The following is a 24,677-nucleotide window of genomic DNA, read 5'->3' as shown; positions in this document are numbered from 1 at the left end:
TATAATCACCCTTTTGAAATGGAAGTTGTATCTTGTATGGGTAGCTAACAGGAACAATCCCCCTCACTGATACTTCTATTGTACTTAAGATATCACTCGACCGAAAATCTGCAAGTCTCTGATGCAAAAATATCAGACTGTTTGGTCATCCAATGTCACTCATCCTACAGCTTGGTTTCGTAGCAGCTCAACTTCAAGATTCCGGGAACATTTTTATCCAAGGATTTCCGAACAACACGAGTCGTGGCAATGGGACGATCAATATGGCAGAGTTTTCAGTATCCTGCAGACTCAGTCTTACCAAATATGAAGTTCATTCTTAACAATAATCCTGAATTCAGGAAAGTCGTGCAGGCCTGGAAAAGTCCTTCAGATCCATCAGTTGGAAGGTACTCAGTTGGTACTAACTCTAGGTTTTTTTCAGATTATCATATGGGATGGGGATCGCCTTATTGGCGAAGTGGACCTTGGAATGGAAACATTTTCATGGGAACAAGATATTCATAATACTGGTTATGGTAATATACTCATTAACACCGGGGTCATTCGCACAGGAGGAAGTAAGAGGGATGCTTTCTCTGGTTTTTAACAGGTGCGAATGAGACTTTGTTGCCTCGTTATGTAATAATTGATCAAGGGATATTAGCTGAAAGTGGTGGGATGATAGCAAGAAGAACAGGGGAATTGCGTGGCATGCCCCGGAAAAATATATGTGACACCTATGTATGTGTGGAGAATTTGGAAACTGCAACCCGCAGACTAAACCTATGTGCAGCTGCTTAAAAGGGTTTGTGCCAAAGAACGCGGAGGAATGGAGGAGAGGAAAACTGGACAAGTGGGTGTGTGAGAAGAAAGAAGCTGCAATGTGGGGTTCAAGGGGGAAAACAAGATGGGTTTTTTGAGGTTAAAGATGATGAAAGTGCCAGTTAATGCTGATATTGTTGAATGGTTTGTGGGTCTGAATCCTGATCAGTGCAGAACAACCTGCCTGGCAAACTGCTCTTGTTTGGCTTATACACATGATACTGGAACTGGATGTATGAGATGGAGCGAGAACTTGATTGACATAGAGGACCTTTCACCTGGAGGGGTGGACCTATTCATTCGGCTTGAACAATCAGAGCTAAGTAAGTTAATCATACCTCTTTGAAATTTTGAATGCTAGACACTTTAGGAGATATTATAGGCTTCTGAATTCTCATCTTCCCACCTAGTAAAAAAGATCATGTTAGTATGCATATGTAAAATAATTTCTTCTGCTTTGAAGGTACTAGTAAGAGATATGACTTTAGGAACAGCAGTGATTGCCACTATCATATACTTCTGTTTCAAATGGAGAGCTCGGAAAAAGGGTAAACACACATCGGATAGAAATAGAAAATCTAAATCAATACCAGAGAAAAAAGCTGGGAAAGCAACAGATTCATATCTATTCAAAGACAAAACCCAAGTAATGATTGAAGACTTAAAAGTCTCAAAACTTGAAAGATCTGATAATAGCAACAGACGGCTTTAGTGAGAGTAACTTGCTCGGGAAGGGTGGTTTTGGCCAAGGTAAGAATGAGTTCAATTCAAACATGATCTTACGTAGTCTAAAATGCAACAAAACGTAGCAGGAGATAATATGATGTTTGTTTACAGGGTAAACTAGAAAATGGTCAAGAAATAGCAGTAAAAAGGCTTTCAAGAGCATCTGGGCAAGGTGTAGAAGAATTCATCAACGAAGTTGAATTCATCTAAAAACTTCAGCAATTTCAGATTTCTAATAAAGCTGTAATCAAGCGAAACAGGAACATCATTATAAAACGGAGGGAATAGTACATGTTAAAAGAAAAAATAAAACAAAAAACACTCAAAATTACATTAATTATACTAGTTCGTATGTGATATATTGCCTTTGGATTCTAACACCTTATTGCAGCTAGATTGATGGGGCAGTAAGCTGTGTATCTCCTTTGTGTATCTCCTTTATCGTTAAAATTATGTACTAATACAACGGACAAGCGAATCGACCCAAGGATGAAAGGAAATGATCCTTTCGGTACCATCTGGTAAATTTGTGGCTTCGATCTCCCTAGCTTGTTTGGATTGTAGATCACAGCAGATGAAAACCTTTTGTAGAGCTCTTGTACGGTCAGCTATTGCTAATATGATACTGCGTCGTTCATCTCGGAAACCCAAATTATATATTTTAGCATGATGAAAATCAACATGTTTCAATTGCCCCGAGAGATGATGAAAAATTCGAGTCCAAGATATCTTCTTCTTGTTAATACCCATATCTCCAAAGTATATGTTACGATACACAACTGTCCTTCTAAAATGGTCAATTCTGAGTCATCTTCACAGTTGGTATAGTTTTATCTCTCTCTTTACCGGATGGGGTATCTGGTAATACCTTTGAGTGAAAAGATCGAAACACCTTATTCCTGTAAACAACAAAGGATTCATCCAATGGAAGGAGTTGTCAGCCAAGATAGCAGGTCGGGGGCTCATACAAAATTGATTCAACTGCCATGGCGGGCTCGGTATGTTCACCCAGGCATCCGTTTTCAAACTGTATAGTAGAGCTTTTTCGACATTTCGATCATTCCTCTCCATACAAATGGCTAAAACCTTATAATCATCGGATACACTGTCATAACCGAATGCAACTTCACGTTTCAATAAATTATTCATCGGGGAATTGAGTGGTGGTATCAATCTAGTGGCTCGAGTCGCAGGGTTGTAGAGAAACAGGCCTAGATTATTGTTGTAAGCAGATTTGTAAAAGGGTTGTAATGTTATTGAATGAAAACAAACTAGGCCATTGCATGAGCCTAAAACACCTCCCATGGTGCGAGGCTTTATGATGTCTTTCGGATAAGCAAGTTCCGAAGCATGGTAATAGGGATGCTGCGATGTAGCTCTAAAAGAGTAGACTTTGGATTTCCAGCACTCGAAGAGGAAATGCGTTTCCAGGTTTGCTTTGAGGGATCGACTGCGATGCAACTTCATGAACTTTGGATCTTTGGTAAGCATATACCACGATGAAGAGACACATGCAGATCGCAGCAGAGACTTAGCGGGTAGCCATGAGAGTATCTCAGTGATTAGTTCAAACGGAAGGTAGCAACAATCGGTCTTCGCTTTCTTCTCCATCCTCAGTATGCTTTAATTTAACAACTACACTACGAATTGTTGGTGCTTAATTGCTTATATAGGGAGATAAACAAAGATCAATCATACCTTTTACAATTCCAATTAGGATTAGGATTAGGATTAGGATAGTTATTGCGGTTGTATTAGGGATATTTACTTCTTACAAGATCCTTGGTCTCCAAGGTTAATTTAAACAACCTTGATTCCCAAGGATGTGTAATACACTAATACTTGGTCTTCAAGACATTATATGGTCGCCAAAAATTAAAAAATAATATTTTTTTTTTTATTTTTTTGTTATGATAACCATTAACCAATGAGAGAAGATGTATTTCCTAAACTAAACGTTAGATATTTTAATAGATATTTAAAAAGATTTGATTGAAAAGATAAACCAAATTATTATGGGATACATGATGCATCATTTAGTAACAAAAGTATTGACCAATTTACTTTGAATAATCTCAATTGTAAAAAATTTGCAAAAAAAAAAAATAAAAAAATAAAAAAAAAATCCCTTAAAATATCCTTTTAAATTAGGAAAAATATACTTTATTAATCCCAAGTTTGACCAATTTACTTTGAATAATCTCAACTATCGATTATTTTGCAATAATCCCAACTTTCACCTTCGTTTTCTTCTATCAACCTTGAAAACCAGTTACCTGCTGAAGATGTTTTTTTTAATAAAATATAAAAATGTCACGTGTCACGAGATACATCCCTTGAAGGCTTGAACAGATTCCTCAAAATTGACATCTTGCCTCATAGCTGCAGTCAATTTTTTTTATCGGAAAACGAAGATTTATAAATTAATTAAAACCAAATCCACAAGCATAAAAAAAAAAAAAAAAAAGCAGATCAACAACAAAAGCTACAAATTTCAACATGACAAAGCACTTGAATTAGTCTTATTCGTCCAAAAGCAAGAACAACAACGCCTCCTACTGTAAAACAAGTCCACCAGTATCTGATATGCTCTCCCTAAGGCCTTCCTCAAATGCATCCATGGCACAATGCGTAGCCCCAGTATGGATCTTTTCTTCCTCCTCCATGCTTAAGCATGATTAGCTGAACCTAAAGTTGCCATCTTTCTTCAGGAACTCTCCTATATCAGCAAGAATTAGCGTTAAGAAAGCTATGTAGCCCTGTATGAATTGAACAAAATTCCCTTCTTGAATCAAAAACATCTCGGCAACTGTTACATGAAAACTGCCACTTGCAAGGTGATGACCAAAACCCAGAAACTCGACATTTTGAAGGCCTGTAATTAAAATTCCCTTCTAGATTCATTATTACAATTAAAACTACTACTAAAAATTCAACAATTAACAAGATTATAAGAAGTCTTTTTTTCATTGCAAATATGCAATTAGACTTGTTAATTTTATTAAATACTTGATAGCAATTTTTTTTTAAAAAAAAGCTTGTATCTCATCATTTTATCCTGACAATAGTTACATCCTTGCTCAATACAATAACCCTATTATCCTTCAAAAAATAAATACTCGTAAAAAAATAAAAATAAATAAAATAAAAAATAAATAATAATAATAATAATAATAATAATAATAATAATAATAATAATAATAATAATAATAATAATAATAATAATAATTCATCAAATTAACAACAACAACAAGAAGCATAATTTAATGACAAAAACGAGGTAAATAAAGATAATGGATGTTTATCACATCAATTCATGTTTATAATTATCAAAAATCTCATCAAAACATCCCTTCAAAAAAAATCATAACAGTTGAAAAAATATTTAGAAATTAGATAAATCATAGAATTAATTTGTTTAATACATCATATAAACAAAATATACAAATAAAAAAAAATGAAGCTGAGAATAGGTGAATACCTGAAACCTCATGACTTCATTAGCCATGCTTGCCTTCTTCGCTTCTTCAGTAGCAGAAATTAGAGACAGAAAAACTAAGGAAGATGATACTGAGTATAACTTTTTTGGGCCTAGCCCAATTGCTACATTTTATCACGGCCCAATATATTTTCTAACTGGGCCTTATGTTGGGCACGTAATTCAAGTCAGTATTGTTGTATAATTGTATCAATGGTTCAACTGTTAACCAACCCTGACCTAAACTGAAGAGTATTGTTTGAACTGAAACTAACCAAACCCCGAATGGTTCATAACTGAAAATTCAATGGGAAAAAAATTAATTACCACTTAAGTTAGTTGAAACTGAATTAATTTATAAATTGAAATTAACTTAACTGAACTGAATTGTTTGGCCTTGGCATTGATTATTTTACATTCTCAACCCTTAAATGTTTCACCTTGTTCCCTTATGAAAAGTAGCAACATGTGCCAATTGCATGTGTGAGCTTGTTTTCTTTCTTTTGGTGTAGAGAAAATTTGAGAAAGTTGTGTCCCAAGTACCAACTAATGTCGTTCCATATGAACTCATGAATGATCTTGCATATTAATTTATCTTGCTATGTAACAATACAAATACTTTGATCATTTATATATTTGATTTCAGATTAGTAAAAATTATTAAAGTTTATATCTATCAAGATTTTTTTATATAACGCATCTCATATAACAATACGGCTAGTCAAACTCGAAATATTTTAATCTACTCGTCATAGTCGTCAATACAGCACCAATACACTAGAAGTCCAGAACATCCACTAGTTTTAAAGCGAGTGAGTCTGGGCGCATAGCATTTATGGCCGAGTTATGTAAATAGGAGGGTAAGGAAGTAATTTCCGCTGATTCAATTTTTGCTTCTAGAATAAGTTGACTCTCTAGTGGTACATTATAATGCACCATTATGCATGTATAATGTACCATTAAAGTAAAATTTGTCTGAATAGTACGTTTTGTGGACTATTACGAGTGTAGTGGTACTTTTTACCATCCTATAACTTTCAATTTCTTGAAAAAGCTGACTCTCTAAGGGTACATATAATGTACCATTATGCATGAATAATGTACCACTAAAATATAAGTTATCTGAATACTACTTTTTAATTGCAAAATTGTCATCCTATATGCTTAGAAATCAATAGGCGCTATGAGCCAAGACTTAACCGTTTAACGCACTCATAAGTTCACGTGTTTCACTCAAAGAGCTAACAGGCCTAACACCAAAGACCTCTGAAATTCTGAGCAAAAAAAAAAAAAAAAAAAAAAAAAGACAGAGAGAGAAAAACACACACACACACAGCTTACCTTCAGAGCCCTGAAATTATCTCTAAATTGCCAAATATTACATGATATAATCAATTAAGCAAAGAATGATACCTATTTTTGCATTAATTCCATACATTCTTCTTTTCAGTTCTAAAATTTGCTCTGCAATTGACAGTATTACACCAACACAATTCCTAAAAGACTCAGAATCAATACTTTCTAAAAATAGCATTTTCAAGCTAGGATTTTTCAGCCCTCAAAACTCTTCCAATCGTTATGTTGGAATCTTATATAATCACCCTTTTGAAATGGAAGTTGTATCTTGTATGGGTAGCTAACAGGAACAATCCCCTCACTGATACTTCTATTGTACTTAAGATATCACTCGACGAAAATCTGCAAGTCTCTGATGCAAAAATATCAGACTGTTTGGTCATCCAATGTCACTCATCCTACAGCTGGTTTCGTAGCAGCTCAACTTCAAGATTCCGGGAACATTTTTATCCAAGGATTTCCGAACAACACGAGTCGTGGCAATGGGACGATCATATGGCAGAGTTTTCAGTATCCTGCAGACTCAGTCTTACCAAATATGAAGTTCATTCTTAACAATAATCCTGAATTCAGGAAAGTCGTGCAGGCCTGGAAAAGTCCTTCAGATCCATCAGTTGGAAGGTACTCAGTTGGTACTAACTCTAGGTTTTTTCAGATTATCATATGGGATGGGGATCGCCCTTATTGGCGAAGTGGACCTTGGAATGGAAACATTTTCATGGGAACAAGATATTATAATACTGGTTATGGTAATATACTCATTAACACCGGGTCATTCGCACAGGAGGAAGTAAGAGGGATGCTTTCTCTGGTTTTTACAGGTGCGAATGAGACTTTGTTGCCTCGTTATGTAATAATTGATCAAGGGATATTAGCTGAAAGTGGTGGGATGATAGCAAGAAGAACAGGGGAATTGCGTGGCATGCCCCGGAAAATATATGTGACACCTATGGTATGTGTGGAGAATTTGGAAACTGCAACCCGCAGACTAAACCTATGTGCAGCTGCTTAAAAGGGTTTGTGCCAAAGAACGCGGAGGAATGGAGGAGAGGAAACTGGACAAGTGGGTGTGTGAGAAGAAAGAAGCTGCAATGTGGGGTTCAAGGGGGAAAACAAGATGGGTTTTTGAGGTTAAAGATGATGAAAGTGCCAGTTAATGCTGATATTGTTGAATGGTTTGTGGGTCTGAATCCTGATCAGTGCAGAACAACCTGCCTGGCAAACTGCTCTTGTTTGGCTTATACACATGATACTGGAACTGGATGTATGAGATGGAGCGAGAACTTGATTGACATAGAGGACCTTTCACCTGGAGGGTGGACCTATTCATTCGGCTTGAACAATCAGAGCTAAGTAAGTTAATCATACCTCTTTGAAATTTTGAATGCTAGACACTTTAGGAGATATTATAGGCTTCTGAATTCTCATCTTCCCACCTAGTAAAAAAGATCATGTTAGTATGCATATGTAAAATAATTTCTTCTGCTTTGAAGGTACTAGTAAGAGATATGACTTTAGGAACAGCAGTGATTGCCACTATCATATACTTCCTGTTCAAATGGAGAGCTCGGAAAAAGGGTAAACACACATCGGATAGAAATAGAAAATCTAAATCAATACCAGAGAAAAAAGCTGGGAAAGCAACAGATTCATATCTATTCAAAGACAAAACCCAAGTAATGATTGAAGACTTAAAAGTCTCAAAACTTGAAGATCTGATAATAGCAACAGACGGCTTTAGTGAGAGTAACTTGCTCGGGAAGGGTGGTTTTGGCCAAGGTAAGAATGAGTTCAATTCAAACATGATCTTACGTAGTCTAAAATGCAACAAAACGTAGCAGGAGATAATATGATGTTTGTTTACAGGGTAAACTAGAAAATGGTCAAGAAATAGCAGTAAAAAGGCTTTCAAGAGCATCTGGGCAAGGTGTAGAAGAATTCATCAACGAAGTTGAATTCATCTAAAAACTTCAGCAATTTCAGATTTCTAATAAAGCTGTAATCAAGCGAAACAGGAACATCATTATAAAACGGAGGGAATAGTACATGTTAAAAGAAAAAATAAAACAAAAACACTCAAAATTACATTAATTATACTAGTTCGTATGTGATATATTGCCTTTGGATTCTAACACCTTATTGCAGCTAGATTGATGGGGCAGTAAGCTGTGTATCTCCTTTGTGTATCTCCTTTATCGTTAAAATTATGTACTAATACAACGGGACAAGCGAATCGACCCAAGGATGAAAGGAAATGATCCTTTCGGTACCATCTGGTAAATTTGTGGCTTCGATCTCCCTAGCTTGTTTGGATTGTAGATCACAGCAGATGAAAACCTTTTGTAGAGCTCTTGTACGGTCAGCTATTGCTAATATGATACTGCGTCGTTCATCTCGGAAACCCAAATTATATATTTTAGCATGATGAAAATCAACATGTTTCAATTGCCCCGAGAGATGATGAAAAATTCGAGTCCAAGATATCTTCTTCTTGTTTAATACCCATATCTCCAAAGTATATGTTACGATACACAACTGTCCTTCTAAAATGGTCAATTCTGAGTCATCTTCACAGTTGGTATAGTTTATCTCTCTCTTTACCGGATGGGTATCTGGTAATACCTTTGAGTGAAAAGATCGAAACACCTTATTCCTGTAAACAACAAAGGATTCATCCAATGGAAGGAGTTGTCAGCCAAGATAGCAGGTCGGGGGCTCATACAAAATTGATTCAACTGCCATGGCGGGCTCGGTATGTTCACCCAGGCATCCGTTTTCAAACTGTATAGTAGAGCTTTTTCGACATTTCGATCATTCCTCTCCATACAAATGGCTAAAACCTTATAATCATCGGATACACTGTCATAACCGAATGCAACTTCACGTTTCAATAAATTATTCATCGGGGAATTGAGTGGTGGTATCAATCTAGTGGCTCGAGTCGCAGGGTTGTAGAGAAACAGGCCTAGATTATTGTTGTAAGCAGATTTGTAAAAGGGTTGTAATGTTATTGAATGAAAACAAACTAGGCCATTGCATGAGCCTAAAACACCTCCCATGGTGCGAGGCTTTATGATGTCTTTCGGATAAGCAAGTTCCGAAGCATGGTAATAGGGATGCTGCGATGTAGCTCTAAAAGAGTAGACTTTGGATTTCCAGCACTCGAAGAGGAAATGCGTTTCCAGGTTTGCTTTGAGGGATCGACTGCGATGCAACTTCATGAACTTTGGATCTTTGGTAAGCATATACCACGATGAAGAGACACATGCAGATCGCAGCAGAGACTTAGCGGGTAGCCATGAGAGTATCTCAGTGATTAGTTCAAACGGAAGGTAGCAACAATCGGTCTTCGCTTTATTCTCCATCCTCAGTATGCTTTAATTTAACAACTACACTACGAATTGTTGGTGCTTAATTGCTTATATAGGGAGATAAACAAAGATCAATCATACCTTTTACAATTCCAATTAGGATTAGGATTAGGATTAGGATAGTTATTGCGGTTGTATTAGGGATATTTACTTCTTACAAGATCCTTGGTCTCCAAGGTTAATTTAAACAACCTTGATTCCCAAGGATGTGTAATACACTAATACTTGGTCTTCAAGACATTATATGGTCGCCAAAAATTAAAAAATAATATTTTTTTTTTTATTTTTTTGTTATGATAACCATTAACCAATGAGAGAAGATGTATTTCCTAAACTAAACGTTAGATATTTTAATAGATATTTAAAAAGATTTGATTGAAAAGATAAACCAAATTATTATGGGATACATGATGCATCATTTAGTAACAAAAGTATTGACCAATTTACTTTGAATAATCTCAATTGTAAAAAATTTGCACAAAAAAAAAATAAAAAAATAAAAAAAAAATCCCTTAAAATATCCTTTTAAATTAGGAAAAATATACTTTATTAATCCCAAGTTTGACCAATTTACTTTGAATAATCTCAACTATCGATTATTTTGCAATAATCCCAACTTTCACCTTCGTTTTCTTCTATCAACCTTGAAAACCAGTTACCTGCTGAAGATGTTTTTTTAATAAAATATAAAAATGTCACGTGTCACGAGATACATCCCTTGAAGGCTTGAACAGATTCCTCAAAATTGACATCTTGCCTCATAGCTGCAGTCTTTTTTTTTATCGGAAAACGAAGATTTATAAATTAATTAAAACCAAATCCACAAGCATAAAAAAAAAAAAAAAAAAGCAGATCAACAACAAAAGCTACAAATTTCAACATGACAAAGCACTTGAATTAGTCTTATTCGTCCAAAAGCAAGAACAACAACGCCTCCTACTGTAAAACAAGTCCACCAGTATCTGATATGCTCTCCCTAAGGCCTTCCTCAAATGCATCCATGGCACAATGCGTAGCCCCAGTATGGATCTTTTCTTCCTCCTCCATGCTTAAGCATGATTAGCTGAACCTAAAGTTGCCATCTTTCTTCAGGAACTCTCCTATATCAGCAAGAATTAGCGTTAAGAAAGCTATGTAGCCCTGTATGAATTGAACAAAATTCCCTTCTTGAATCAAAAACATCTCGGCAACTGTTACATGAAAACTGCCACTTGCAAGGTGATGACCAAAACCCAGAAACTCGACATTTTGAAGGCCTGTAATTAAAATTCCCTTCTAGATTCATTATTACAATTAAAATTACTACTAAAAATTCAACAATTAACAAGATTATAAGAAGTCTTTTTTCATTGCAAATATGCAATTAGACTTGTTAATTTATTAAATACTTGATAGCAATTTTTTTAAAAAAAAGCTTGTATCTCATCATTTTATCCTGACAATAGTTACATCCTTGCTCAATACAATAACCCTATTATCCTTCAAAAAATAAATACTCGTAAAAAAATAAAAATAAATAAATAAAAAAAAAATAAATAATAATAATAATAATAATAATAATAATAATAATAATAATAATAATAATAATAATTCATCAAATTAACAACAACAACAAGAAGCATAATTTAATGACAAAAACGAGGTAAATAAAGATAATGGATGTTTATCACATCAATTCATGTTTATAATTATCAAAAATCTCATCAAAACATCCCTTCAAAAAAAATCATAACAGTTGAAAAAATATTTAGAAATTAGATAAATCATAGAATTAATTTGTTTAATACATCATATAAACAAAATATACAAATAAAAAAAAATGAAGCTGAGAATAGGTGAATACCTGAAACCTCATGACTTCATTAGCCATGCTTGCCTTCTTCGCTTCTTCAGTAGCAGAAATTAGAGACAGAAAAACTAAGGAAGATGATACTGAGTATAACTTTTTGGGCCTAGCCCAATTGCTACATTTTATCACGGCCCAATATATTTTCTAACTGGGCCTTATGTTGGGCACGTAATTCAAGTCAGTATTGTTGTATAATTGTATCAATGGTTCAACTGTTAACCAACCCTGACCTAAACTGAAGAGTATTGTTTGAACTGAAACTAACCAAACCCCGAATGGTTCATAACTGAAAATTCAATGGGAAAAAAATTAATTACCACTTAAGTTAGTTGAAACTGAATTAATTTATAAATTGAAATTAACTTAACTGAACTGAATTGTTTGGCCTTGGCATTGATTATTTTACATTCTCAACCCTTAAATGTTTCACCTTGTTCCCTTATGAAAAGTAGCAACATGTGCCAATTGCATGTGTGAGCTTGTTTTCTTTCTTTTGGTGTAGAGAAAATTTGAGAAAGTTGTGTCCCAAGTACCAACTAATGTCGTTCCATATGAACTCATGAATGATCTTGCATATTAATTTATCTTGCTATGTAACAATACAAATACTTTGATCATTTATATATTTGATTTCAGATTAGTAAAAATTATTAAAGTTTATATCTATCAAGATTTTTTTATATAACGCATCTCATATAACAATACGGCTAGTCAAACTCGAAATATTTTAATCTACTCGTCATAGTCGTCAATACAGCACCAATACACTAGAAGTCCAGAACATCCACTAGTTTAAAGCGAGTGAGTCTGGGCGCATAGCATTTATGGCCGAGTTATGTAAATAGGAGGGTAAGGAAGTAATTTCCGCTGATTCAATTTTTGCTTCTAGAATAAGTTGACTCTCTAGTGGTACATTATAATGCACCATTATGCATGTATAATGTACCATTAAAGTAAAATTTGTCTGAATAGTACGTTTTGTGGACTATTACGAGTGTAGTGGTACTTTTTACCATCCTATAACTTTCAATTTCTTGAAAAAGCTGACTCTCTAAGGGTACATATAATGTACCATTATGCATGAATAATGTACCACTAAAATATAAGTTATCTGAATACTACTTTTTAATTGCAAAATTGTCATCCTATATGCTTAGAAATCAATAGGCGCTATGAGCCAAGACTTAACCGTTTAACGCACTCATAAGTTCACGTGTTTCACTCAAAGAGCTAACAGGCCTAACACCAAAGACCTCTGAAATTCTGAGCAAAAAAAAAAAAAAAAAAAAAAAAGACAGAGAGAGAAAAAAACACACACACAGCTTACCTTCAGAGCCCTGAAATTATCTCTAAATTGCCAAATATTACATGATATAATCAATTAAGCAAAGAATGATACCTATTTTTGCATTAATTCCATACATTCTTCTTTTCAGTTCTAAAATTTGCTCTGCAATTGACAGTATTACACCAACACAATTCCTAAAAGACTCAGAATCAATACTTTCTAAAAATAGCATTTTCAAGCTAGGATTTTTCAGCCCTCAAAACTCTTCCAATCGTTATGTTGGAATCTTATATAATCACCCTTTTGAAATGGAAGTTGTATCTTGTATGGGTAGCTAACAGGAACAATCCCCTCACTGATACTTCTATTGTACTTAAGATATCACTCGACGAAAATCTGCAAGTCTCTGATGCAAAAATATCAGACTGTTTGGTCATCCAATGTCACTCATCCTACAGCTGGTTTCGTAGCAGCTCAACTTCAAGATTCCGGGAACATTTTTATCCAAGGATTTCCGAACAACACGAGTCGTGGCAATGGGACGATCATATGGCAGAGTTTTCAGTATCCTGCAGACTCAGTCTTACCAAATATGAAGTTCATTCTTAACAATAATCCTGAATTCAGGAAAGTCGTGCAGGCCTGGAAAAGTCCTTCAGATCCATCAGTTGGAAGGTACTCAGTTGGTACTAACTCTAGGTTTTTTCAGATTATCATATGGGATGGGGATCGCCCTTATTGGCGAAGTGGACCTTGGAATGGAAACATTTTCATGGGAACAAGATATTATAATACTGGTTATGGTAATATACTCATTAACACCGGGTCATTCGCACAGGAGGAAGTAAGAGGGATGCTTTCTCTGGTTTTTACAGGTGCGAATGAGACTTTGTTGCCTCGTTATGTAATAATTGATCAAGGGATATTAGCTGAAAGTGGTGGGATGATAGCAAGAAGAACAGGGGAATTGCGTGGCATGCCCCGGAAAATATATGTGACACCTATGGTATGTGTGGAGAATTTGGAAACTGCAACCCGCAGACTAAACCTATGTGCAGCTGCTTAAAAGGGTTTGTGCCAAAGAACGCGGAGGAATGGAGGAGAGGAAACTGGACAAGTGGGTGTGTGAGAAGAAAGAAGCTGCAATGTGGGGTTCAAGGGGGAAAACAAGATGGGTTTTTGAGGTTAAAGATGATGAAAGTGCCAGTTAATGCTGATATTGCTGAATGGTTTGTGGGTCTGAATCTTGATCAGTGCAGAACAACCTGCCTGGCAAACTGCTCTTGTTTGGCTTATACACATGATACTGGAACTGGATGTATGAGATGGAGCGAGAACTTGATTGACATAGAGGACCTTTCACCTGGAGGGGTGGACCTATTCATTCGGCTTGAACAATCAGAGCTAAGTAAGTTAATCATACCTCTTTGAAATTTTGAATGCTAGACACTTTAGGAGATATTATAGGCTTCTGAATTCTCATCTTCCCACCTAGTAAAAAAGATCATGTTAGTATGCATATGTAAAATAATTTCTTCTGCTTTGAAGGTACTAGTAAGAGATATGACTTTAGGAACAGCAGTGATTGCCACTATCATATACTTCCTGTTCAAATGGAGAGCTCGGAAAAAGGGTAAACACACATCGGATAGAAATAGAAAATCTAAATCAATACCAGAGAAAAAAGCTGGGAAAGCAACAGATTCATATCTATTCAAAGACAAAACCCAAGTAATGATTGAAGACTTAAAAGTCTCAAAACTTGAAGATCTGATAATAGCAACAGACGGCTTTAGTGAGAGTAACTTGCTCGGGAAGGGTGGTTTTGGCCAAGGTAAGAATGAGTTCAATTCAAACATGATCTTACGTAGTCTAAAATGCAACAAAACGTAGCAGGAGATAATATGATGTTTGTTTACAGGGTAAACTAGAAAATGGTCAAGAAATAGCAGTAAAAAGGCTTTCAAGAGCATCTGGGCAAGGTGTAGAAGAATTCATCAACGAAGTTGAATTCATCTAAAAACTTCAGCAATTTCAGATTTCTAATAAAGCTGTAATCAAGCGAAACAGGAACATCATTATAAAACGGAGGGAATAGTACATGTTAAAAGAAAAAATAAAACAAAAACACTCAAAATTACATTAATTATACTAGTTCGTATGTGATATATTGCCTTTGGATTCTAACACCTTATTGCAGCTAGATTGATGGGGCAGTAAGCTGTGTATCTCCTTTGTGTATCTCCTTTATCGTTAAAATTATGTACTAATACAACGGGACAAGCGAATCGACCCAAGGATGAAAGGAAATGATCCTTTCGGTACCATCTGGTAAATTTGTGGCTTCGATCTCCCTAGCTTGTTTGGATTGTAGATCACAGCAGATGAAAACCTTTTGTAGAGCTCTTGTACGGTCAGCTATTGCTAATATGATACTGCGTCGTTCATCTCGGAAACCCAAATTATATATTTTAGCATGATGAAAATCAACATGTTTCAATTGCCCCGAGAGATGATGAAAAATTCGAGTCCAAGATATCTTCTTCTTGTTTAATACCCATATCTCCAAAGTATATGTTACGATACACAACTGTCCTTCTAAAATGGTCAATTCTGAGTCATCTTCACAGTTGGTATAGTTTATCTCTCTCTTTACCGGATGGGGTATCTGGTAATACCTTTGAGTGAAAAGATCGAAACACCTTATTCCTGTAAACAACAAAGGATTCATCCAATGGAAGGAGTTGTCAGCCAAGATAGCAGGTCGGGGGCTCATACAAAATTGATTCAACTGCCATGGCGGGCTCGGTATGTTCACCCAGGCATCCGTTTTCAAACTGTATAGTAGAGCTTTTTCGACATTTCGATCATTCCTCTCCATACAAATGGCTAAAACCTTATAATCATCGGATACACTGTCATAACCGAATGCAACTTCACGTTTCAATAAATTATTCATCGGGGAATTGAGTGGTGGTATCAATCTAGTGGCTCGAGTCGCAGGGTTGTAGAGAAACAGGCCTAGATTATTGTTGTAAGCAGATTTGTAAAAGGGTTGTAATGTTATTGAATGAAAACAAACTAGGCCATTGCATGAGCCTAAAACACCTCCCATGGTGCGAGGCTTTATGATGTCTTTCGGATAAGCAAGTTCCGAAGCATGGTAATAGGGATGCTGCGATGTAGCTCTAAAAGAGTAGACTTTGGATTTCCAGCACTCGAAGAGGAAATGCGTTTCCAGGTTTGCTTTGAGGGATCGACTGCGATGCAACTTCATGAACTTTGGATCTTTGGTAAGCATATACCACGATGAAGAGACACATGCAGATCGCAGCAGAGACTTAGCGGGTAGCCATGAGAGTATCTCAGTGATTAGTTCAAACGGAAGGTAGCAACAATCGGTCTTCGCTTTATTCTCCATCCTCAGTATGCTTTAATTTAACAACTACACTACGAATTGTTGGTGCTTAATTGCTTATATAGGGAGATAAACAAAGATCAATCATACCTTTTACAATTCCAATTAGGATTAGGATTAGGATTAGGATAGTTATTGCGGTTGTATTAGGGATATTTACTTCTTACAAGATCCTTGGTCTCCAAGGTTAATTTAAACAACCTTGATTCCCAAGGATGTGTAATACACTAATACTTGGTCTTCAAGACATTATATGGTCGCCAAAAATTAAAAAATAATATTTTTTTTTTTATTTTTTTGTTATGATAACCATTAACCAATGAGAGAAGATGTATTTCCTAAACTAAACGTTAGATATTTTAATAGATATTTAAAAAGATTTGATTGAAAAGATAAACCAAATTATTATGGGATACATGATGCATCATTTAGTAACAAAAGTATTGACCAATTTACTTTGAATAATCTCAATTGTAAAAAATTTGCACAAAAAAAAAATAAAAAAATAAAAAAAAAATCCCTTAAAATATCCTTTTAAATTAGGAAAAATATACTTTATTAATCCCAAGTTTGACCAATTTACTTTGAATAATCTCAACTATCGATTATTTTGCAATAATCCCAACTTTCACCTTCGTTTTCTTCTATCAACCTTGAAAACCAGTTACCTGCTGAAGATGTTTTTTTAATAAAATATAAAAATGTCACGTGTCACGAGATACATCCCTTGAAGGCTTGAACAGATTCCTCAAAATTGACATCTTGCCTCATAGCTGCAGTCAATTTTTTTATCGGAAAACGAAGATTTATAAATTAATTAAAACCAAATCCACAAGCATAAAAAAAAAAAAAAAAGCAGATCAACAACAAAAGCTACAAATTTCAACATGACAAAGCACTTGAATTAGTCTTATTCGTCCAAAAGCAAGAACAACAACGCCTCCTACTGTAAAACAAGTCCACCAGTATCTGATATGCTCTCCCTAAGGCCTTCCTCAAATGCATCCATGGCACAATGCGTAGCCCCAGTATGGATCTTTTCTTCCTCCTCCATGCTTAAGCATGATTAGCTGAACCTAAAGTTGCCATCTTTCTTCAGGAACTCTCCTATATCAGCAAGAATTAGCGTTAAGAAAGCTATGTAGCCCTGTATGAATTGAACAAAATTCCCTTCTTGAATCAAAAACATCTCGGCAACTGTTACATGAAAACTGCCACTTGCAAGGTGATGACCAAAACCCAGAAACTCGACATTTTGAAGGCCTGTAATTAAAATTCCCTTCTAGATTCATTATTACAATTAAAATTACTACTAAAAATTCAACAATTAACAAGATTATAAGAAGTCTTTTTTCATTGCAAATATGCAATTAGACTTGTTAATTTATTAAATACTTGATAGCAATTTTTTTAAAAAAAAAGCTTGTATCTCATCATTTTATCCTGACAATAGTTACATCCTTGCTCAATACAATAACCCTATTATCCTTCAAAAAATAAATACTCGTAAAAAAATAAAAATAAATAAATAAAAAATAAATAATAATAATAATAATAATAATAATAATAATAATAATAATAATAATAATAATAATTCATCAAATTAACAACAACAACAAGAAGCATAATTTAATGACAAAAACGAGGTAAATAAAGATAATGGATGTTTATCACATCAATTCATGTTTATAATTATCAAAAATCTCATCAAAACATCCCTTCAAAAAAAATCATAACAGTTGAAAAAATATTTAGAAATTAGATAAATCATAGAATTAATTTGTTTAATACATCATATAAACAAAATATACAAATAAAAAAAAATGAAGCTGAGAATAGGTGAATACCTGAAACCTCATGACTTCATTAGCCATGCTTGCCTTCTTCGCTTCTTCAGTAGCAGAAATTAGAGACAGAAAAACTAAGGAAGATGATACTGAGTATAACTTTTTGGGCCTAGCCCAATTGCTACATTTTATCACGGCCCAATATATTTTCTAACTGGGCCTTATGTTGGGCACGTAATTCAAGTCAGTATTGTTGTATAATTGTATCAATGGTTCAACTGTTAACCAACCCTGACCTAAACTGAAGAGTATTGTTTGAACTGAAACTAACCAAACCCCGAATGGTTCATAACTGAAAATTCAATGGGAAAAAAATTAATTACCACTTAAGTTAGTTGAAACTGAATTAATTTATAAATTGAAATTAACTTAACTGAACTGAATTATTTGGCCTTGGCATTGATTATTTTACATTCTCAACCCTTAAATGTTTCACCTTGTTCCCTTATGAAAAGTAGCAACATGTGCCAATTGCATGTGTGAGCTTGTTTTCTTTCTTTTGGTGTAGAGAAAATTTGAGAAAGTTGTGTCCCAAGTACCAACTAATGTCGTTCCATATGAACTCATGAATGATCTTGCATATTAATTTATCTTGCTATGTAACAATACAAATACTTTGATCATTTATATATTTGATTTCAGATTAGTAAAAATTATTAAAGTTTATATCTATCAAGATTTTTTTATATAACGCATCTCATATAACAATACGGCTAGTCAAACTCGAAATATTTTAATCTACTCGTCATAGTCGTCAATACAGCACCAATACACTAGAAGTCCAGAACATCCACTAGTTTAAAGCGAGTGAGTCTGGGCGCATAGCATTTATGGCCGAGTTATGTAAATAGGAGGGTAAGGAAGTAATTTCCGCTGATTCAATTTTTGCTTCTAGAATAAGTTGACTCTCTAGTGGTACATTATAATGCACCATTATGCATGTATAATGTACCATTAAAGTAAAATTTGTCTGAATAGTACGTTTTGTGGACTATTACGAGTGTAGTGGTACTTTTTACCATCCTATAACTTTCAATTTCTTGAAAAAGCTGACTCTCTAAGGGTACATATAATGTACCATTATGCATGAATAATGTACCACTAAAATATAAGTTATCTGAATACTACTTTTTAATTGCAAAATTGTCATCCTATATGCTTAGAAATCAATAGGCGCTATGAGCCAAGACTTAACCGTTTAACGCACTCATAAGTTCACGTGTTTCACTCAAAGAGCTAACAGGCCTAACACCAAAGACCTCTGAAATTCTGAGCAAAAAAAAAAAAAAAAAAAAAAAAAGACAGAGAGAGAAAAAAACACACACACAGCTTACCTTCAGAGCCCTGAAATTATCTCTAAATTGCCAAATATTACATGATATAATCAATTAAGCAAAGAATGATACCTATTTTTGCATTAATTCCATACATTCTTCTTTTCAGTTCTAAAATTTGCTCTGCAATTGACAGTATTACACCAACACAATTCCTAAAAGACTCAGAATCAATACTTTCTAAAAATAGCATTTTCAAGCTAGGATTTTTCAGCCCTCAAAACTCTTCCAATCGTTATGTTGGAATCTTATATAATCACCCTTTTGAAATGGAAGTTGTATCTTGTATGGGTAGCTAACAGGAACAATCCCCTCACTGATACTTCTATTGTACTTAAGATATCACTCGACGAAAATCTGCAAGTCTCTGATGCAAAAATATCAGACTGTTTGGTCATCCAATGTCACTCATCCTACAGCTGGTTTCGTAGCAGCTCAACTTCAAGATTCCGGGAACATTTTTATCCAAGGATTTCCGAACAACACGAGTCGTGGCAATGGGACGATCATATGGCAGAGTTTTCAGTATCCTGCAGACTCAGTCTTACCAAATATGATGTTCATTCTTAACAATAATCCTGAATTCAGGAAAGTCGTGCAGGCCTGGAAAAGTCCTTCAGATCCATCAGTTGGAAGGTACTCAGTTGGTACTAACTCTAGGTTTTTTCAGATTATCATATGGGATGGGGATCGCCCTTATTGGCGAAGTGGACCTTGGAATGGAAACATTTTCATGGGAACAAGATATCATAATACTGGTTATGGTAATATACTCATTAACACCGGGTCATTCGCACAGGAGGAAGTAAGAGGGATGCTTTCTCTGGTTTTTACAGGTGCGAATGAGACTTTGTTGCCTCGTTATGTAATAATTGATCAAGGGATATTAGCTGAAAGTGGTGGGATGATAGCAAGAAGAACAGGGGAATTGCGTGGCATGCCCCGGAAAATATATGTGACACCTATGGTATGTGTGGAGAATTTGGAAACTGCAACCCGCAGACTAAACCTATGTGCAGCTGCTTAAAAGGGTTTGTGCCAAAGAACGCGGAGGAATGGAGGAGAGGAAACTGGACAAGTGGGTGTGTGAGAAGAAAGAAGCTGCAATGTGGGGTTCAAGGGGGAAAACAAGATGGGTTTTTGAGGTTAAAGATGATGAAAGTGCCAGTTAATGCTGATATTGCTGAATGGTTTGTGGGTCTGAATCTTGATCAGTGCAGAACAACCTGCCTGGCAAACTGCTCTTGTTTGGCTTATACACATGATACTGGAACTGGATGTATGAGATGGAGCGAGAACTTGATTGACATAGAGGACCTTTCACCTGGAGGGGTGGACCTATTCATTCGGCTTGAACAATCAGAGCTAAGTAAGTTAATCATACCTCTTTGAAATTTTGAATGCTAGACACTTTAGGAGATATTATAGGCTTCTGAATTCTCATCTTCCCACCTAGTAAAAAAGATCATGTTAGTATGCATATGTAAAATAATTTCTTCTGCTTTGAAGGTACTAGTAAGAGATATGACTTTAGGAACAGCAGTGATTGCCACTATCATATACTTCCTGTTCAAATGGAGAGCTCGGAAAAAGGGTAAACACACATCGGATAGAAATAGAAAATCTAAATCAATACCAGAGAAAAAAGCTGGGAAAGCAACAGATTCATATCTATTCAAAGACAAAACCCAAGTAATGATTGAAGACTTAAAAGTCTCAAAACTTGAAGATCTGATAATAGCAACAGACGGCTTTAGTGAGAGTAACTTGCTCGGGAAGGGTGGTTTTGGCCAAGGTAAGAATGAGTTCAATTCAAACATGATCTTACGTAGTCTAAAATGCAACAAAACGTAGCAGGAGATAATATGATGTTTGTTTACAGGGTAAACTAGAAAATGGTCAAGAAATAGCAGTAAAAAGGCTTTCAAGAGCATCTGGGCAAGGTGTAGAAGAATTCATCAACGAAGTTGAATTCATCTAAAAACTTCAGCAATTTCAGATTTCTAATAAAGCTGTAATCAAGCGAAACAGGAACATCATTATAAAACGGAGGGAATAGTACATGTTAAAAGAAAAAATAAAACAAAAACACTCAAAATTACATTAATTATACTAGTTCGTATGTGATATATTGCCTTTGGATTCTAACACCTTATTGCAGCTAGATTGATGGGGCAGTAAGCTGTGTATCTCCTTTGTGTATCTCCTTTATCGTTAAAATTATGTACTAATACAACGGGACAAGCGAATCGACCCAAGGATGAAAGGAAATGATCCTTTCGGTACCATCTGGTAAATTTGTGGCTTCGATCTCCCTAGCTTGTTTGGATTGTAGATCACAGCAGATGAAAACCTTTTGTAGAGCTCTTGTACGGTCAGCTATTGCTAATATGATACTGCGTCGTTCATCTCGGAAACCCAAATTATATATTTTAGCATGATGAAAATCAACATGTTTCAATTGCCCCGAGAGATGATGAAAAATTCGAGTCCAAGATATCTTCTTCTTGTTTAATACCCATATCTCCAAAGTATATGTTACGATACACAACTGTCCTTCTAAAATGGTCAATTCTGAGTCATCTTCACAGTTGGTATAGTTTATCTCTCTCTTTACCGGATGGGGTATCTGGTAATACCTTTGAGTGAAAAGATCGAAACACCTTATTCCTGTAAACAACAAAGGATTCATCCAATGGAAGGAGTTGTCAGCCAAGATAGCAGGTCGGGGGCTCATACAAAATTGATTCAACTGCCATGGCGGGCTCGGTATGTTCACCCAGGCATCCGTTTTCAAACTGTATAGTAGAGCTTTTTCGACATTTCGATCATTCCTCTCCATACAAATGGCTAAAACCTTATAATCATCGGATACACTGTCATAACCGAATGCAACTTCACGTTTCAATAAATTATTCATCGGGGAATTGAGTGGTGGTATCAATCTAGTGGCTCGAGTCGCAGGGTTGTAGAGAAACAGGCCTAGATTATTGTTGTAAGCAGATTTGTAAAAGGGTTGTAATGTTATTGAATGAAAACAAACTAGGCCATTGCATGAGCCTAAAACACCTCCCATGGTGCGAGGCTTTATGATGTCTTTCGGATAAGCAAGTTCCGAAGCATGGTAATAGGGATGCTGCGATGTAGCTCTAAAAGAGTAGACTTTGGATTTCCAGCACTCGAAGAGGAAATGCGTTTCCAGGTTTGCTTTGAGGGATCGACTGCGATGCAACTTCATGAACTTTGGATCTTTGGTAAGCATATACCACGATGAAGAGACACATGCAGATCGCAGCAGAGACTTAGCGGGTAGCCATGAGAGTATCTCAGTGATTAGTTCAAACGGAAGGTAGCAACAATCGGTCTTCGCTTTCTTCTCCATCCTCAGTATGCTTTAATTTAACAACTACACTACGAATTGTTGGTGCTTAATTGCTTATATAGGGAGATAAACAAAGATCAATCATACCTTTTACAATTCCAATTAGGATTAGGATAGTTATTGCGGTTGTATTAGGGATATTTACTTCTTACAAGATCCTTGGTCTCCAAGGTTAATTTAAACAACCTTGATTCCCAAGGATGTGTAATACACTAATACTTGGTCTTCAAGACATTATATGGTCGCCAAAAATTAAAAAATAATATTTTTTTTTTTATTTTTTTTGTTATGATAACCATTAACCAATGAGAGAAGATGTATTTCCTAAACTAAACGTTAGATATTTTAATAGATATTTAAAAAGATTTGATTGAAAAGATAAACCAAATTATTATGGGATACATGATGCATCATTTAGTAACAAAAGTATTGACCAATTTACTTTGAATAATCTCAATTGTAAAAAATTTGCACAAAAAAAAAAAAAATAAAAAAAAAAAAATCCCTTAAAATATCCTTTTAAATTAGGAAAAATATACTTTATTAATCCCAAGTTTGACCAATTTACTTTGAATAATCTCAACTATCGATTATTTTGCAATAATCCCAACTTTCACCTTCGTTTTCTTCTATCAACCTTGAAAACCAGTTACCTGCTGAAGATGTTTTTTTTAATAAAATATAAAAATGTCACGTGTCACGAGATACATCCCTTGAAGGCTTGAACAGATTCCTCAAAATTGACATCTTGCCTCATAGCTGCAGTCTTTTTTTTTATCGGAAAACGAAGATTTATAAATTAATTAAAACCAAATCCACAAGCATAAAAAAAAAAAAAAAAAAAAAAAAAAAAAAAGCAGATCAACAACAAAAGCTACAAATTTCAACATGACAAAGCACTTGAATTAGTCTTATTCGTCCAAAAGCAAGAACAACAGCGCCTCCTACTGTAAAACAAGTCCACCAGTATCTGATATGCTCTCCCTAAGGCCTTCCTCAAATGCATCCATGGCACAATGCGTAGCCCCAGTATGGATCTTTTCTTCCTCCTCCATGCTTAAGCATGATTAGCTGAACCTAAAGTTGCCATCTTTCTTCAGGAACTCTCCTATATCAGCAAGAATTAGCGTTAAGAAAGCTATGTAGCCCTGTATGAATTGAACAAAATTCCCTTCTTGAATCAAAAACATCTCGGCAACTGTTACATGAAAACTGCCACTTGCAAGGTGATGACCAAAACCCAGAAACTCGACATTTTGAAGGCCTGTAATTAAAATTCCCTTCTAGATTCATTATTACAATTAAAATTACTACTAAAAATTCAACAATTAACAAGATTATAAGAAGTCTTTTTTCATTGCAAATATGCAATTAGACTTGTTAATTTATTAAATACTTGATAGCAATTTTTTTTAAAAAAAAGCTTGTATCTCATCATTTTATCCTGACAATAGTTACATCCTTGCTCAATACAATAGCCCTATTATCCTTCAAAAAATAAATACTCGTAAAAAAATAAAAATAAATAAATAAAAAATAAATAATAATAATAATAATAATAATAATAATAATAATAATAATAATTCATCAAATTAACAACAACAACAAGAAGCATAATTTAATGACAAAACGAGGTAAATAAAGATAATGGATGTTTATCACATCAATTCATGTTTATAATTATCAAAAATCTCATCAAAACATCCCTTCAAAAAAAATCATAACAGTTGAAAAAATATTTAGAAATTAGATAAATCATAGAATTAATTTGTTTAATACATCATATAAACAAAATATACAAATAAAAAAAAATGAAGCTGAGAA

At 34.9% G+C, this 24,677-nt stretch overlaps 4 protein-coding genes across 4 annotated transcripts; 2 read left to right on the top strand and 2 right to left on the bottom strand.

The window, feature by feature from the left end:
- The first annotated feature begins 249 nt into the window (after nucleotides 1–249).
- LOC110700002 (S-locus-specific glycoprotein BS29-2-like) lies at nucleotides 250–783 on the top strand. The gene is made up of 2 exons (XM_021877488.1): nucleotides 250–400; nucleotides 593–783. The coding sequence occupies exons 1-2, from the start codon at nucleotides 250–252 to the stop codon at nucleotides 781–783; spliced, it is 342 nt and encodes a 113-aa protein (XP_021733180.1).
- Nucleotides 784–1,980: 1,197 nt separating this feature from the next.
- LOC110700000 (F-box/kelch-repeat protein At3g23880-like) lies at nucleotides 1,981–3,141 on the bottom strand. The gene is made up of 2 exons (XM_021877487.1): nucleotides 2,399–3,141; nucleotides 1,981–2,317 (listed from the first exon to the last, which is right to left on the bottom strand). The coding sequence occupies exons 1-2, from the start codon at nucleotides 3,139–3,141 to the stop codon at nucleotides 1,981–1,983; spliced, it is 1,080 nt and encodes a 359-aa protein (XP_021733179.1).
- Nucleotides 3,142–15,138: 11,997 nt separating this feature from the next.
- On the bottom strand, nucleotides 15,139–16,293 carry LOC110699999 (F-box protein CPR30-like). The gene has a single exon (XM_021877486.1). It carries the CDS (start codon nucleotides 16,291–16,293, stop codon nucleotides 15,139–15,141), a length of 1,155 nt encoding a protein of 384 aa, XP_021733178.1.
- A 3,785-nt stretch (nucleotides 16,294–20,078) lies between these two features.
- Nucleotides 20,079–22,883, top strand: LOC110699961 (G-type lectin S-receptor-like serine/threonine-protein kinase At1g11330). Its single transcript, XM_021877453.1, has 2 exons — nucleotides 20,079–20,840; nucleotides 20,981–22,883. Exons 1-2 carry the CDS (start codon nucleotides 20,441–20,443, stop codon nucleotides 21,067–21,069), a joined length of 489 nt encoding a protein of 162 aa, XP_021733145.1. The 5' UTR covers nucleotides 20,079–20,440; the 3' UTR covers nucleotides 21,070–22,883.
- Nucleotides 22,884–24,677: the final 1,794 nt, after the last annotated feature.

This window comes from Chenopodium quinoa, unplaced genomic scaffold (genome assembly GCF_001683475.1).
Source record: "Chenopodium quinoa cultivar QQ74 unplaced genomic scaffold, ASM168347v1, whole genome shotgun sequence".
In the NCBI taxonomy this organism is placed as follows: domain Eukaryota; kingdom Viridiplantae; phylum Streptophyta; class Magnoliopsida; order Caryophyllales; family Amaranthaceae; genus Chenopodium; species Chenopodium quinoa.
This window is presented reverse-complemented; position numbering and strand designations above follow the sequence as displayed.